We start from the raw sequence: 16969 nt of genomic DNA, 5'->3' as shown, positions 1-16969 counted from the left end.
TTCCAATGAAAATTCTAGTGAAATAAAAAAAACTCCAAATTCATATACATGGCCACAGTCATAAAAATGCTAGTTTTGAGCTCCATTCATACTTAAAGGCTCACTACTTAAATTACATAATAGTGAGTTAAATCTGAGGTATTTTCCTTGTCTGTAAAGCTAAACTTTCAATCTAAAATGTCCGTTCCTAACATAAAAGGCTTCAATTTCTAATGCTACTTGACAAACAATTAAGTGTCTAACCAATGGCAGTTAAAATACAACTTAATATTTCTACAATAAAGAATTAAAATATGAGTATCAAGAATATATAAAAATGTTAGCTTTCTGTACTATTTTTTGCAACTTTCTTTGAATGTATATTTCAGAGTTGTGTGTGTGTGTGTGTGTGTGTGTGTGTGTGTGTGTGTGTGATATAACAAAGTAACTACACTTTTAACAGGTGTCACTTTATGATCCAGACTGCTAAATTTTTTGGCTTTCAAAATAACTTAAAACAAGTTTCATACAAAAGAATTATATTACACATTTAGATGGCATCTTTACCAGATATAAAAATCAACCACATTACATTTCTTCTCTAAGTTACCACATAATTACTAAATAAGATCTCCACAACAATTACAAATTATGTTGGTAAATAGCTTGTTGAATCAACTGTATTCAATTCATAAAGCACCTTTCCTCCTAGCAAAAAGTATAGCTCATTCATTACCTCATGTCATCCTCCCTTTCTTCAGTATTCACTGATTTGATCAATATGGGTGCTGGCAGTAAAGCGTTTGGCATTAACTGTGTGGCAGCATCAGTAAATCCTTCTACCGCACAGGTTGGGATTTCCACCAGAGTTAAAATGAATGCTTGTTCATCCTCTCCATCTTGATGTACATTAGCAACTAGATTCACTACCAAAGTTCAAAAGTTAGTAACGAAAAGCTGAACCATGAAATAATAGAAAATCATTAATTTATTTCATTTCTAAAAAGACAGTCTCATGACAACTCATCACCAAGACAAAGAAACTAAACTAAACCAAAAAAAAAAAGTAATTTCATAAGGGTAAAGATAATATATTATGAAGATTTTAATTCTGAATAACAAAACTAATAAACAAAATATTATTTTACTTATTTATTTTTTTAATTCAAGGTCACCATAGACTAAAAAAAACTTGTGCTGTGTTTTTCCATAGTTAAATGAGGGGTTAACATCATACCAACAGGTTCTACGACACTTCACTGAAGCAGATTATCATACCTGTTAGGTCTTGAGTATTGATTACATTCTCTTGTTGGACTTCTGAAATACTAGTTGGTGTACACTGCCATAAAAAATTAAAATGAAAGAATAAGGTTGGCCAGATCTTAGTTTTAAAAAAAATTTCTTTACAATTTGATATAGCGAAGAGACATTTCAAAACTCAATGACTTATGTAACCATATGCAATTTTTCAAGTGTTTTGAAACTTTTAGCTGTGCCAATAAACTTTTGATTCATTCAAATAAACATAAATACAAAGAATCCTGACTAAATTTTTACATATGTGTATTCTATGAAATGATTTTTGAAGTGACAGGATGAGACTCAAACCCCTCACCCTTCTCTCTATTCCCATCTCACCAGCCACTGTACTTTTAGTAGGTGACACATGAATGGAAGCAAGCTACTCTCCTTGCCTCTAGCACAGTTCCCTCCAACCTGTTTTTCACAAAACTGCAAACATCGCTTTTTTCTCCAATGCAATCCTGATAATTCTCTACTGCTTAAAATCTTAAAACTTTCATTTTGCCATGCTCTAACCAACTGAGCTAACCTGCCAGCCTTAAAACTTTCATTTTGCAACCAACAATATCAATAATTAATTCGGGTAAGAATCATCAATGGATACTAAAACTATTGGGTGATAGGTTGCTGGGTCTCACTTGACAAATTACTTACTAAAACAAAGGGGAAAAGATGCCATTATAATGGAGAATTCTGGCAGGCACCATTCTAGCCAAGTGCAGTTAGCATCACCAATAATGGGACAAATTGACATTGTATGTCCCTGCTATGATGTAAAATAGTATGGTAATACTGAGTTTAGCAATAAGATAATTTTCTGTAAGAGAATGTCCTTTTTCTTATTAAATACAAGATGGGGTACTTAGGGGTGAAGGTTCATATCTGCAACTTACTTTCAGATGGCTCTGTTTTTAAACGTATCCATCTACAGAGATGGACAGCAAGACAGAGAGAGAGAAAATAAATGAAGCAACATGTTAACAATTCAATGAATCCAAGTAAAAGAACAATTAAATGAATCCAAGTAAAGGATATGAGAGAGTTCTTTGTAAGACTTGTAAGTTTTCTCTAAGTTTGAAATTACTTCAAAATTAAGAATAAGGCTTAAAAAGTTGGGGGGCTGGGCTGACTGGTTAGCTCACTTGGTTAGAGCACAGTGTTACAACACCAAGGTCAAGGGTTCAGATCCCTGTACAGGCCAGCCGCAAAATAAATAAATAAATACATACATAAATAAAAAGATGGGGGGGGGGGATCTCATAACTTTAGATGTGGCCAAACTCCTTAGCAAATCTTAAAAATTGTTTTATTATATGTCTGCAGGCTATCTTTATATAACTTCATCTCTAACCACTTTCTTCAGTTATATTCCACTCACAATGTACTTATAGTCCCTGAACATGTCATGAACAGTCTTGCAAAAGTAAAACTATAGGGAAAGAAAATGAATCAGTGGTTTTCAGAGGCTGGGGGTAGGGTCAGAGAAGGTGACTACAAAAGGGCACCAGGGAATTTTGGGGTGATATAACCATTCATGTATTGGTTACATGACTATATATAGTGGTAAAAACTTACATAATACTAAAAAGGATCAAGTTTATTGTAAGTAATTTATATTTTACTTTTTTTTTTAATGGGGAACAAACACCTTGTTATCCCTTGTTATATTTTACATTCTGTTACCTCTGGCACACGAAGTGTAAGCACACTGTCTCTTTTAGAGTCCGCTGTTAGGGGCTCTTCAACAGAACTCTCACTGAGACCCCTACCCAAACCAAATGAGGGGGATCCTGTTTCAGAGGGAACAATTGGAGCAACTGACAATATCTGAACTTCTTGAGATCCCTCTTCTTGATTTTCATTTCTGAAAGACAGTTTTAGTATGTTATTTGAAATCAGGCAAGTAGCCATAGAATTATTTTTGAGTTAGGTGCATCAAAGATCATCTAATTCAGTGGTTTTCAAACTATTAAAATACATTTAACACAAAATAACTTTTTCCAATCAAATTCTTACAGCTACAGCTTATGGTTACTGCTGAAACAGAATCCCAGAATCTCTTCCCACTTTTACCTTTCAGTTAGGTTTGCTTCTTGCGAAATACTGGTCCCTTTGATATCATGTACACATGCCAATTTGTTCTGATCCTTACTGTCTGCTGTTGTAACTGGTCCAAGGTTTTTATCTTCTAATTCTGTTGCTTTGGAAGCAATTTTTTCAATTTCTTAAATAAAAAACACATTTAAGATACAGTTCAAAATAGTACAGCTAAAAACTTCATATTAGAAACATTCCTTCCCTCTTAAAAGACAGATGACTACATAGTGACTCTTCCAAATTTCTCTTAAAAACCAAAAATCAAGTTTATTCACACGGCACAAGGGTGGTCCTGGCCAGTGAGATTTCTGAACAGTTAAACAGATGATTAAGGAATCCTATACAGCATATATTTCACTCCTAGCTGCAAAAGCAATTTTATCTCCAATCTATGGTAAACAGCACTATAATTAGAAATCCATATACAAAAGAGGTTTTGGGTGGGTATACATGATGTCTGGCTGGAGCTACAAAGAATAACGTCACAAAGGGAAAGAAAAAGACTTCTATAGAAAAGAGGTAATTTGAGCCTACACACTGAGAAAGCTTCTGGATACTGTTCAAGCCAGCATTAATAATGAATTAACTAACTGCATATGCACAGTGTACCACAGGCTTTGCTGGCTGAAAAGAAATCCCAGAAATCAGGAACCCCACAACAGGGATAAGAAGATCTGGATAGTTAGCATTATCTAAGTTCAATATAATCTAATCTAAAAGCTGCTTGCACTGTTTTTCCTACACTTACTATCACCCTATGGGATTGAGCCTTTTGGCAAGGAAGGGAAGTAGAAAAAAGGTGAGACTAAGGAGTCAACATAAACATCACAACATAGTAGGCCTATTTAAAAAATTAAAAAGAGTGCCATGTGATCATATGGAAAATTTTTTTTTTACTATATCAAGCTTTAAAAACATATGGTACTACTATATAAAGAACTCTTAAAACGTAATAATAAAAAGACAAATAAACCAATTTTAAAAATAAGCACAGATCTGAACAGATATTTCTCTAAAGAAGATACACAAAATAGCACATGAAAAGATACTGAACATCATTAACCATCAGGGAAATGCAAATCAAAACCACAATGAAATACCACTTCACATTAAGACAGCTATAATCGAAAAGAAAAATAACAAAAAGTGTCCGGGAGGATGTTAAGAAACTGACATGTAAACTCACAGATTGCTGGTAAAAATATAGAAATGATGCTACCCACTCTTGAAAACAGTTTGGCAGATCCTCAAAAAGTTAAGCACAGAATTACCATATGACCCAGCAATTCTACTTGTAGGTATAAGTCCAAGAGAAATGAAAACTATGTCCACACAAAAAGATATACATGAATGATCTTAGCAGCATTACAGCCAAAGGTAAAACACTCCAAGTGCCCACCAACAGACGAATGGATAAGCAAATGGAGTATATCCTATACAGTGGAATACTATTTAGCAATAAAAATAAATGAAGTATTTGATACATGCTACAATACAGATGAACCTTGAGAACATTATGTAAAGTGAAAGAAATCAGACTCAAAAGACTATGTATTATGTGATTCCATTTATATGAAATATCCAGAATAGGCAGATCTTATAGAGACAAAAAGTAGAATAGTGGTTGCCTAGAGTTGGGGGAAATGGAGAGTGACTGCGAATGGTGGTGGTTATACATTTTTGGGGATATATTAAATACCGCTGAATTGTACACTTTAAATGGGTGAATTGTATGGTGTGCAGGTTATATCTTAATAAAGCTGTTATTTTGAAAAGTGCTGAACAGTATATATGACATAATAGGCATATATTTTTGTTCTTTCTGAAAGGAATACACATGTATATTCATACACACATGTATAGGTAGTGTGTGCATATATGTATGCATTTTTATATATGAATATATGTGGGCGTGTCCACACATCTACACCCTCATTTAGATGCTTATACTGTATGTGTATAAAACATTTCTGGAAGTCTACAATAAAAAACTGCTAACGGCAGTTTACCATGAGAAGTGGGACTAGGGAGCTGGGAACAAAGGAAGAAGGGAGTTTTGATTTCTTTTTAATTTTATGCATTTCACGGCTGGCCTGTTAGCTCAATTGGTTACAGCATGGTGCCGATAACATGGAGGTCGAAGGTTCGGTCCCTGTACTGGCCAGCCGCAAAAAAATAAAATAAAAAAAGAATAATTTCATGCCTTTTGGGCACTTATTTTTTGCCACATGCACTGCATGAATGTATACCTTTCTAAGATACAGTTCCTTGAGTATACACACATGCACTACATATATTCACACACACATACACAAGGGTACTTCAAAAAGTTCATGGAAAAACAGAAGTAAAAGATAATACAAATCTTACCATGAACTTTTGAAGATCCCTCATATATAAAGAAAAAGACTGATGAAGTAAATAGAGCAATATGATACTAATTACTAAAATCAGTTGGTGGATTTAGGATACTTTATAGCTCATTTAACTTTTGGTATGTTTGAAACTTTTTTACAGTAAGTTAAAAAAAATCTAATGACAATATTCCTTTGAAATGCTAACACCATTTCTTGTGTCAAAGTAACTTTGTAACTTGTAAGAGAACCATAAAATTTACCTCCTTTACTTTCTACTTCTTCTTCGGGTACACACAAAATGGGAACTTCTTGATGAACACCAAATCTGTTGGTCCCTAAAGTCTTCTCAAGATTTGGTTTAGGCTTGGCAAATCTACTTCTCATGTTCAAATTATTGGTCACTTTAGAAGTTGCATCCCTAGAAACAGAGAAATGGGAAGAGAAATTTATCAACATATAAGAATTCTGTCTTGCTCTCTCACATTGATACAGTCTAGCACTAACACAGTTAATGTGCCACCTGTCAGGTGCCACATTATCTCCAAGTGTTCATTTCTTAATGCTAAAATTACAATGTAGTGACTTTACTATAGATCTTGAGAAGAGAAGAGAAACTGGACCATATTTGTAAAACAGAGACTATATTTATATAAATCTATTTTATTAAAGCTTCAAAGACATGCAACACATACAGCTACAATTTTGATATGCAAGCCTTTAAACTATAATCAAAATCAGCCAATTCTTATTTTAAAGGGTGAGAAATTAGCACTGCTTACTTTACATTTATACAAGCATTACTCAAAGTTATTAACTAAATTGATGGTAGGCATTAACTAAATTGATGGTAGGCTTAATTATATTTATTAATTGAATACTAAAATAAACCTGGTTGGTGTAGAGTTCTCCTTTACTTTCTCCATTAAACCAATTTCTTCTCTAGTACTTTGTTCCTCCAATACAACCTTGTTTACTTCAACTGATGCAGTCAATGTACTAGTGGCAGGTGAAGAAAGCTCCTGACATTCATGAACAATTTTGTGATTTACGTTATCTGGGCTAAAAGGAACATGGCTTTTATCCTCTGAATGAACATGAGGAAGTACACATATTCCTACCACAGGAAAAAAACAGAAAATTAAAATCGACCCAATATAAATAAATGTCCAAATAAAATAAATACTTCAACATTCAGTAATTGTAAAATTCTGTATTATTATTAAAGTTCTCTTTTTGGCTTCAAATTAAAATTTATAATTTCATATTTCATGCCAGGAATTTCACCTGTTGTTGTGAGCTTAAAAATCCTTACAGACTGAAACACTGAAACATGGTACTATTATAAGTAAAAAAAAAAAAAAAAAAGTCCTCTTGTTACTTTCAGTAATTAGATAACCTCAGACAGATTTCAAGATAGAAATGCCTTCATTTATAATATTTTTAAAACTGAATTTTATGTTCTAGATATTTGTGCCAAGCTCTACTGCAACACTCTGCCATTGAGAAAGGAGCCCTATATGGAACACCAATCAGAGACCTTCCTGATAAATATACAGTTATAAAAAAATCTAACACCTAAAATGAATAGCAGGCCACTCATCACCAGTCAAAAGAACTACCAGGAATACAAGTAGCACAATTATCCATTTAATGAAGTTAAAGATACTGAGATAGTAAAGACCATAGTTTCTCTCTATAAAAATCTGGGTAGACACATCTTTTGGCTCTGTCCAAACTATCAGAACAGTTTAAACTAAATTATCTCAATGACTGCTACTTCCCCTTCATACTGTATTTGTCACCTATTTGTGAAGACCATCCCAAGCGGTAATTCATTTGCTAAAGAAAAAGTGATCAGTGATCAGTGAGCTTAGTTCACCAATGATGTTTATGATGATAAAGGCAGAAGATTCACTAGGTCAACTATTCCATGAATAAAAATCATTCTTGATAAAACAAGTTTACTAATCTCAAAATGGTTGCCACTACACCTAAAGGGGCTACATAAAACAGTGGATGGATCAATACATGCACATTACTTTCTGAAAAAATAACAAAGTGATGACAACTTCAAATGTAAAAGGCTTATTACTCAAACATAGGTATAATTTCTTAAAGGTTAGATTTTAAAAGTTTCTTTTTTTGGTAGGACTTATTGTTCATTCTTACCATCACCCTGTTCAGTACTGATCTCTGACTGCAATACTAGATCTCCCATTGCAAGTAAAGTTATGGCAGCTTCAGTGCTTCCATCATTGGTACCTTATGAGGAAATATACCAACATTAAAACAAAAGAATATGTCTGGATATTTGTTTATTTTAAAAGGATTTTTAATTCAGGTGTTTATCTTCTAGTAATAGGTTTAAATAGCCTCTGTACCACTATTCCCTTATTGGGGTAGTGTTTTGCTCAGGTTATATACTACGAATAAAAAAAAATAAATTGTTGGCTTTTACTCACTGAAAATACCACCCATCCGTTAAATAATACCTTCAAAGAAAATGCTCACAACTGTGTAAACCCAGAAGAAATGTTCAACAAATACTTCTTTACTAAACATTTAACTCTTAACTCACCTTCTAAAGTAGCATTCCAAGATTCCAACTTTCTCACAGATATAACATATTCAGCACCTGAATTTTTTGTTCAACTCTCCAGCAAACTAACTCATTTACTATCACCAATATTAAATCACCATGCTAGTGTTAACCAAAAAGTTTCAGAAGTTTCCTTGTTAACAGTTACCTGGTTCATCTTGGGTATGTTCACCTGTGGTTATTTCCTAAAAGAGGAAAATGTAACATCTTCAGTATTTCCCCAAACACATGTTCTCTTTCTCAAAAAGCGCTACATTTTACAGGACTTTCCATACTTTTAGTTACAATAATGGAAACTGTTCCCCCCCCTTAGTTTAACCCAATTTTTTTAAATGGGCAAAAAGATGTAAATAGACATTTCACCAAAGAAGGTATACAAACGGCCAATGGGCAGATGAAAGATGCTTGACATCATTAGTCATCAGAGAAAAGCAAATTATAATGAGATACCACTTCACACTCACTAGGATAGCTAGATCCAAAAAGTCAAATAACAAGAGCTGACAAGGATGTGGAAAAACAGGGACCCTCATACAGTGCTGGTGGGTAAAATGGTGTAGCTGCTTTGAAAAACAGTTTGGCCATTCCTCAAATGATTAAACACACAGAGTTACCATATGACCCAGCAATTACACTCCCAGGAATGTACCCAAGAGAAATGAAAATATATGTCCACATAAACAACTTGTACATGAACATTTATAGCAGCGTTATTTATAAGAGACAAAAGATGAAAACAACCCATATGTCCAATGAACAAATGAATGAATAAATAAAACGTAGTTTATCTGTATAGAATATTATTTGGCTACGAAAAGTAATGAAGTACTGATACATGCTATAACATGGATGAACACTGAAAACATTATGCTAAATGAAAGAAGCCAGACACAAAAGGCCATATTTTATGATTCCATCCCTATGAAACATCCAGAATAGGCAAATGCGGGCTGGCCGGTTAGTTCAGTTGGTTAAAGCATGGTGTTGAGAACACCAAGGCCAAGGATTCAGATCCCCATACCAGCCAGCCACCAAAAAAAAAAAAAAAAAACCACACTAAAAACCCGCAAAAATCAGAGTAGGCAAATGTACAGAGACAGAAAGTAGATTACTAGGGCTGGGAGGAAATGAGGAGTGACTGATAATGAGTGTGGGGATTCCTTTTTGAGGTGATGAAAATGCTCTAAAATTGACTGTGGTGATATTTGCACAACTCTGCAAATACACTAACAATCACTGAATTGTATACTTTAAATGGGTGAAGTGTATGGTAGGTGAACTGTATTTCAATAAAACTTTTTTAAAAAGTTACAATTCCAAGTCTTCATTGACAAGAACAAGATCAATACCAAATATGGAAGAGCACCAAACAAAATGCAATTAAATATATTTTAAGTAATTTACATTTAGTATGGATTTAATGCAATAGAATTTTAATGTAAAAGTCTGTAAGGATATTATACGCTCTACCCACAAACACACAAAAAAAAATCAATGCTTTCCAAGTCAAATATAAAATCTCTAGAACATTCACTAGTTTTTACTATTTATACTAATAGCTTCCCACATGAGAGAAATTAGCTAAGAACTGTCTGTAAATCTAAAGCTATCAAAATAAACCTCCAGTCTTCTGACAGTAAACAAAGACTAAAAGGCAAAAACATATTAAAGTGGATGCTTACAAATGATGATGCATTCAAATTTTCTTCTTTTCTCATTTCCTGAGTAGTCGTCACATCTGTGTTTGAGAACTGCTGTTCAACAACAGCTATGCATCCTACATCTGGAACATTCACAGTTATTTCAAGCTGTCAAAATAAAGTCTTATTTCATTTTGGCATACTATAAACAGTAAAACAAATCTCATTTTCCACATGAATAAGTAAAACAAAATGCTAAAATTAAGAAATAATCCACATTTATTCACGATTAAATAAGCGAAATGTAGTAATGTAATTTTTAAATGGATTAATAACAACTTGGCAAAAGTAAAATAGTTAAGGTTTTTAAGAGGTTTGTATCTATTGTAACCAATAAGCAAAATTTCTTTCTTTTTTTTTTTTTTGTCGTTTTTTTTGTGACCGGCACACCGGTCAGTCCTATATAGGATCCGAACCCGCGGCAGGAGCGTCGCCGTGCTGCCAGCGCAGCACTCTACCAAGTGCGCCACGGGCTCAGCCCAATAAGCAAAATTTCTAAGGCTAATCTTAGTGCCTGGCTTTTCATTTTACATTCTCCCCACTTTGCCTCTATTTTCCCTAAATGTCTGTCTTTAGTTTGTTAACATTTATGGAGTGCTTCCTAAAAAGTACAGGGCTATGGGTACAGGGATACAAAGTCAAATAAGACAGGTGTGATCCCTTCCCTCAATGACTTCACAATCTGAGAGAAACAGACATGAATCAACTAACTTTACACTGTCATAAATGCTATAATAGAGATGATTTATCATCCTCTACCCCTCACTGCAACTACCCTCTCGCACAACCTCAAAGCCTGCTTGATTCTTAATACCCTAAAATAATGGGTTCACTCATATTTACTCTTCATTTGGCAGTCCAATTAGTCAAAGTGCCCTATAATCTGGAGGCTAAAAAGATATTGATTTATCTCCCAGAATACACACAGTCTGGCTCCTATTCCCTTATTAACAGAAAGATGAGTGTAAAGAGTCCTCTGAGAATCTGTCTTCAAGACATATTTATTATAGTTAATACTGTGTGTTCTGTGTCTGTTTCCTCAGAGGCAAAAATTAGCGAAAAACCTTTGCTAATATACAATAGGCCTGGGATGAATTAAAAAGTTCAAGTGACTTGAAAAGATAAAATACTTTCTAAAAAATTAAGATTGGGTGGGAAAAGGGAATTTTCTAGATCATCGAAAGCTGGTTCTTTAAGCTCCCTACAGTTGATACTTTCTTTTTTAACAGCTTTATTGAGATATAATTCACATATCATACAATTCAGCCATTTAATGGATACAATTCAATATATTTTGGAATATTTACAGATATGTGCAACCATCATCACATTCAATTTTAGAACATTTTCATCACTTCAGAAAGAAACCTCATACCCATTAGCTATCACTCCTTTCACCCCTAATCCTATCTCCCAACCCCAAAGCTTTGGGTAAAGGCAAACTGCTAATGAAAACTATTATCAGAAATTAATTTCTGAAAATCAGGTTCCAGGATGTATGCCATCACTTAGCATAATGTTTTAAAGATTCATCCATGTTGTACCATGTATCAATACTTTATATTCCTTTATGGCTGAATAATATTGTATTTCAATACTTTTTAAAGAAAATTTTTCTAACACATATGTGAATTTACCTCTTTTATAAGCTATAAGGAATAAGACTTAAGATTTTTTCTGTTCAATTATTATGATTAATGGTACTGATATTCTGTATTAATTCAGGGCTACATCTTGGACCTTGATTTTCAAAAATTAATTTCTGTATTAGTTTTCATTAGCTATTTGCCTTTACCCAAAGAAAGAAAAATACAAAATATATAGCTAAAAAAATTCATGTAGTATTAACCAGCTGTCCTTCCACAAAATTAACTTTCCTTTTGCATTTTCTTGGTTTCAACTAAAACACAGATCCACTATTTTTATTTTGAACTTTTAAACAACCTCATTTTGCATCATTTTCAGATAGCTTCACCCACTCTACTAACTCATTTACTTTAAAACACTTAGCATATTATTAACACTGAATAAAATAAAGGTAGACTTTGACTTCCATACATAAATGTGACTTTACAAATTCACACAATCCATTAATTCTTAATGGAGTTACCTTAACATTTAAGGTTTACGTTAACATTACTTGAATTTTGTTTCCTACTGCTTCTTTTATTATCACCACTACTAGCTTAGTTAACTCCTGATTCTGTTTCAAATGACTCAGAAACTACCATGAATGCTTATACAAAACTGATTGAAATATGCTGCTCTATAAGCCTAATGAGTGACTGAAAATTGGGGCAGAACAGAAAACTTTGAAGTTACAAAGTTGGAATGCTAGACAAAGAGGTAAAAGAGTAAGGAAGTTAAATATGTTTCTCCACTTCACATCCATTAGGGTGGATACTTTGAAAACAAAAATAGAAAATAACTATTGGTGAGGATGTAGAGAAATTGGAACCCTTGTATACTGTTGGTGGGAATCTGAAATGATGCAGTCACTATGGAAAACTATATGGTAGTTGCTTAAAAAAATTAAATACAGGATTACTGTAAGATCCAGCAATTCCACTTATGGGTATTTCCCCAAAAGAACTGAAAGCAGGAATTCAAAGAGGTATTTGTATGACCACGTTCACAGCAGCATTATTTGCAATAGCCAAGAGGTGGAAGCAACCCATGTCCACTGATGAATGAATAGATAAACAAAATGTATGTATGTATACATCGTACACAATGAAACATTATTCATCCTGAAAAAGGCAGGACATTCTGATATATGCTACAACAGATGAACCTTGAAAATACTATGCTAAGTGAAATAAGCCGGTCACAAAAAGGACAAATACCATATGATTCCACTTATATGAAGTTCCTAGAGTAGTGAAATTCACAGAGACAAAAAGTAGAATGGTGAGTGCCAAAGTCTGGGGGGCAGGGAGAACAGGGAATTACTGTTTAACAGATACAGAATTTCAGTTTTGTAAGATGAAAAGAGTTCCGTGAATGGATGGTGGTGACGGTAGCACAACAATGTGATGTACTTAATGTTACTGAGCTGTACACATAAAAATGGTTAAGATGGTAAAGTCTATGTTTTGTGTAATTTACAATTTTTTTAAAAAGAAAAAAAAAAAATACGTCCTTTCTATCTTCTCTACCATCCAGAACTCAGCCTGAGACTATGACAAAGAGTAAACAGAAAATACTTTCAAAAATGTTTTAAAAATTAATCAGAAACTAGATTAAGCAGCCTCCAGATACATTTGTAAGCAGATTTCTATTATTATTGCTATACTGATTTCCTTGCTGGGCCCGGGCAATAGGGGCTGAGTCATCACAGGAGGTCACATAAGCCTACTTCTACTGATTCCTTAAGTTATTCGCTAGGCACCAAATTATATTTGGTAGAGGTTATTTAGATAGTAAATTCTTTAAATCCACTATGAAAACAAATAATGATCCACTAAAAGAAAAAGCAGGGGGGAAAAAGTAAGATAAACTGCTAAGGATTCCAAAAAACAAACTACCTCTTCCATTGTTTCCTCAATCTGAGTAGAAACAGGTTCAGGAGATCTGAGACCAATAGGCACAAACACTGGAGCTTTGTTTAGTTCTTCTGGGGGAAGATGATAGCTTTCTTCGTCATAGTCAGGCTCAAAATCTTCAGCATCATCTTCATCTTCTTCCTGGGAAGCCCGAAGAGTCACCAGTATGGCCTTGGAAGCCCTAGGTTCCTTCTTAGAGGTCTTACCCCGAATTCGTTTTGATCCACGCCCTTTGGTGACACTTGGTTTGATCCTTCTATGTATTCTCCTTTCACTATGATCTACCTCACACTCAGAGGCAGAAAAGACAGTTGTTCTTCGATCCAAAACACTTTTAGAGTAATGTGATTCTTTTAACAGTTGTGGACAGCTGGATGTTTAATCAAAATAAAAATATGGTCATACATGCACAAGAATAATTTTAATGTAAACCAAACTTTTAGAGTAAAATCCCAGTTCCAGCCATTACAATGAAAACTCTCACCACCCATTCTTTCAAAATCTTATGCTGTGAAAATAAGAAAGGAATTTACTATTCAGTTTCTCATTCAGAGTTAATTCTTATTATCCACTAATAATTTTTTCATAGTAAATTTTTAATTTTGGGTTGCTTTTTTGGCCATGATATGGAAGTAGAGATGCAAAAACTACAAAACTGAAAATTATTACAAGAAAAAGGGATAAAAGACACAGATCCAATTAATAGAAAATATGGGATCAAAAAATGGTATTAGGATACTTCAAAAAGTTCATGGAAAGATTATCTTTCAAATCTACTTTTCCACCAACTTTTTGAAGTACCCTTGTACTGGTTTATTCTACTGGGTAAACAGATTAGGTTTTTAAAAAGGGAGTGGGGAAGAGAGGCAGGAAATCAATCAGAGAAATTCTGTTTTTCAGAACTTAGGCTCCTTTCCACTTTTTTTTCAAAAACTATGGAGGAAGGGTACCCTTCATTTGTGTTTGTGACCCCATTCAAAACAGTACCCTAATCACTTAGGTAATACACACTACTGTTTGGTCAGGCTTCTGCTCACGTCTAGACTCAACACTCAGAAATTTTAAACGTGGGAAAGAAAAATCTTCCTAAGATGATAAAAAAAAAAAAAAGTTTTAGTAAATAAAAATCAAAAGTGAGAAAGAAACAGATCTGTCAATAAAAAACAACTCCCATTTTTGTTAACAAGCCATCTTTTTGCTCTATCAGTAAGGTAAGGAATGACACCCATAAAGAATAAGTGGGGCTGGCCAGTTGGCTCAGTTGGTTAGAGCCTTGTAACACCAAGGTCAAGGGTTCAGATCCCTGTAACAGCCAGCTGCCAAAAAAAAAAAAAAAAAAAAAAAGAAAGAAAGAAAGAAAAGAATAGGTGACTTATTTCCTATTCTGAAATTATTGTGTTAAATGAATACATTACCTTGTTAGTTTATTGACATATTGCTCTTCAACAACTGAAGACACAGGATTATCTCCTACTGTTTCCTCTCCAACACTTCCCAATGGTCCAGCTTCTTCTAATTGGGCATGTTTTTTGGCAAAACCAGACTCTTGGGAACCTACACAGTCTTTTCTTGATGTAACTTCCAGAGATGTCAGAAGCTCAGCCTTTTCCTTAAATTTAAGGAGAAATAACTAATATCACCATGGACACAATCTCTGTGTTAATTTGGATTGGTAGTTTGGCCTAAACCTCCAAGCTTAAACATACAAACAAGCGACTAGTTTCTAATTTTTATAATACTGGAAAGTCACTCACTTTTCATGAAAATAGTTACAATACCAAAGTCAAAACTGTATTTTACTAATATCTTCCTTCATGATCCTAACAAAATAAAGCTCACTGACACACACAAAAAACCATCCCCCACACTCCCAAACTTACTTTTAGAAGAGACTGGGTGACAGAATCTCCTTGCTGCAGCAAGTTATCTTCTGGCTTGCTTGCTTTGCTCTGAGCTGTTGTGCCTTTTTCTATACCTGGTTCCTTTTTCTCACCATGTGCTCTTCCCAAATTTGGCTCAGTCTTTTGGAATTTCCTTCTTGTCAACTGTGCTGGGCTATGAACATTCGGTTTTTTTTCATGTCTAGATAAAGTACAAATCACGTTGAAGAACAAAAATCAGAATTCCTTGCTGATGTAACAGCTGTTAAATCAAACAATTTTGGATACAAACCAGTTATGTATTCAAAGGATTATATATAAGTTGGCTATAAAACTACACATGTAAAATGAAACCATGCATTACTGATATGAAAGGAAGAACATAAAAGCTTTTATAACTTCCATTTTCTGTATAACCTAGAGAAAAGTCTTAAAGTAATATTAATCTTTTTTTACTTTCATTCATTGATTCTGGTGTGTGTTTTCATGATACTTTAAATAATTTTAAGGGCTGGCCAATTAGCTTAGTTGGTTAGAGCATGGTGTTATAACACCAAGGTCAAGGGTTCGAATCCCTGGGCCAGACAGCCACCAAAAAGAAAAAAAAGAAAATAAAATTACCAAAAAAAGTAATTTTCAGAGAAATAACTAGATATCCAAAAAATATCAGTAGCTGAAGATGGAGTTCGCAATGGCACTTTAAATAAATACCTTCAACTGGCCTCCAAAGTATGAAGAAATATACAATGGTCATAACCACTTCGTCCTTCTAGATCAAGAGCAGGCTTGAGTGCTAGGGACTTTTCTCTCACTACATGCCTGAAAACTCATACAAAAGAGTTTATTGACAGCTAGTGTCATAGGGTTCTCAACATAACCCATTTGTATCTTCCAAATCAGATAAAGACAAGGTTTTAACATTCAATAGAGTAGCCATAGCTCCCAAGGCAGCCCCAATAGCTATGCAAGGATTCCTGGAAAATATTTTAATAACTGGCAAAGATCTGAAGAATTGTGATTCTGCAAAAGTATTTAAGAATAAAATGCATACATAAGCCCAATGTGCTACTGAGGTCAAAAGGGACAACAAAATGTTGGACATTAAGAATAAGTTAATTAAAAAACTATACAGAGATGAAATAGAACTAGAAAAAGTTAGGGAAAAAAGGGAGGGTGAACTATGGATTTCCATGAAGGAAGTATAAAAGTTAGATCTCATTACAAAATACAAAGGCTATACTGGCCAGCTGCCAAAAAGAAAAAAAAAAAGAAAAAGAAAAAAAAAGGCTGAGCATAAAACAATTTGAAACATGAAAAGTTTCAGAAAACACTTTAAGGAAAAACTGTAGGAATCTGTTAGTATGAAAGTCACAAATCCTAATAGCTTAAGTATAAAAACTAAACTGTTAATGTTACTTTGAGTTAAGTCACTTAATCTTTTAGGTCTAGTCAATTACTCATTTGTAATTACACAATTACAAATTACAAATGAGTAATTGACTAAATA

At 33.8% G+C, this 16969-nt stretch overlaps 1 protein-coding gene across 3 annotated transcripts in view; it reads right to left on the bottom strand.

The window, feature by feature from the left end:
• Positions 1 to 16969, bottom strand: part of BDP1 (B double prime 1, subunit of RNA polymerase III transcription initiation factor IIIB) — an 81799-nt gene that overhangs the window by 13110 nt on the left and 51720 nt on the right. For 2 of the 3 annotated variants that reach the window (XM_063085919.1, XM_063085920.1), the window contains exons 21-32: positions 15463 to 15664; positions 14998 to 15191; positions 13565 to 13952; positions 10020 to 10145; positions 8486 to 8522; positions 7908 to 8000; positions 6627 to 6852; positions 5999 to 6156; positions 3358 to 3508; positions 2968 to 3148; positions 1258 to 1321; positions 716 to 905 (exon numbers count right to left, since the gene is read on the bottom strand). In XM_063085919.1, coding sequence (XP_062941989.1) covers positions 716 to 905; positions 1258 to 1321; positions 2968 to 3148; positions 3358 to 3508; positions 5999 to 6156; positions 6627 to 6852; positions 7908 to 8000; positions 8486 to 8522; positions 10020 to 10145; positions 13565 to 13952; positions 14998 to 15191; positions 15463 to 15664 — 2010 coding nt within the window. The remainder of the gene's footprint in view (positions 1 to 715; positions 906 to 1257; positions 1322 to 2967; positions 3149 to 3357; positions 3509 to 5998; positions 6157 to 6626; positions 6853 to 7907; positions 8001 to 8485; positions 8523 to 10019; positions 10146 to 13564; positions 13953 to 14997; positions 15192 to 15462; positions 15665 to 16969) is intronic. The other variant, XM_063085921.1, reaches the window with a different exon arrangement.

This window comes from Cynocephalus volans, chromosome 2 (assembly GCF_027409185.1).
Source record: "Cynocephalus volans isolate mCynVol1 chromosome 2, mCynVol1.pri, whole genome shotgun sequence".
In the NCBI taxonomy this organism is placed as follows: Eukaryota; Metazoa; Chordata; class Mammalia; order Dermoptera; family Cynocephalidae; genus Cynocephalus; species Cynocephalus volans.
This window is presented reverse-complemented; position numbering and strand designations above follow the sequence as displayed.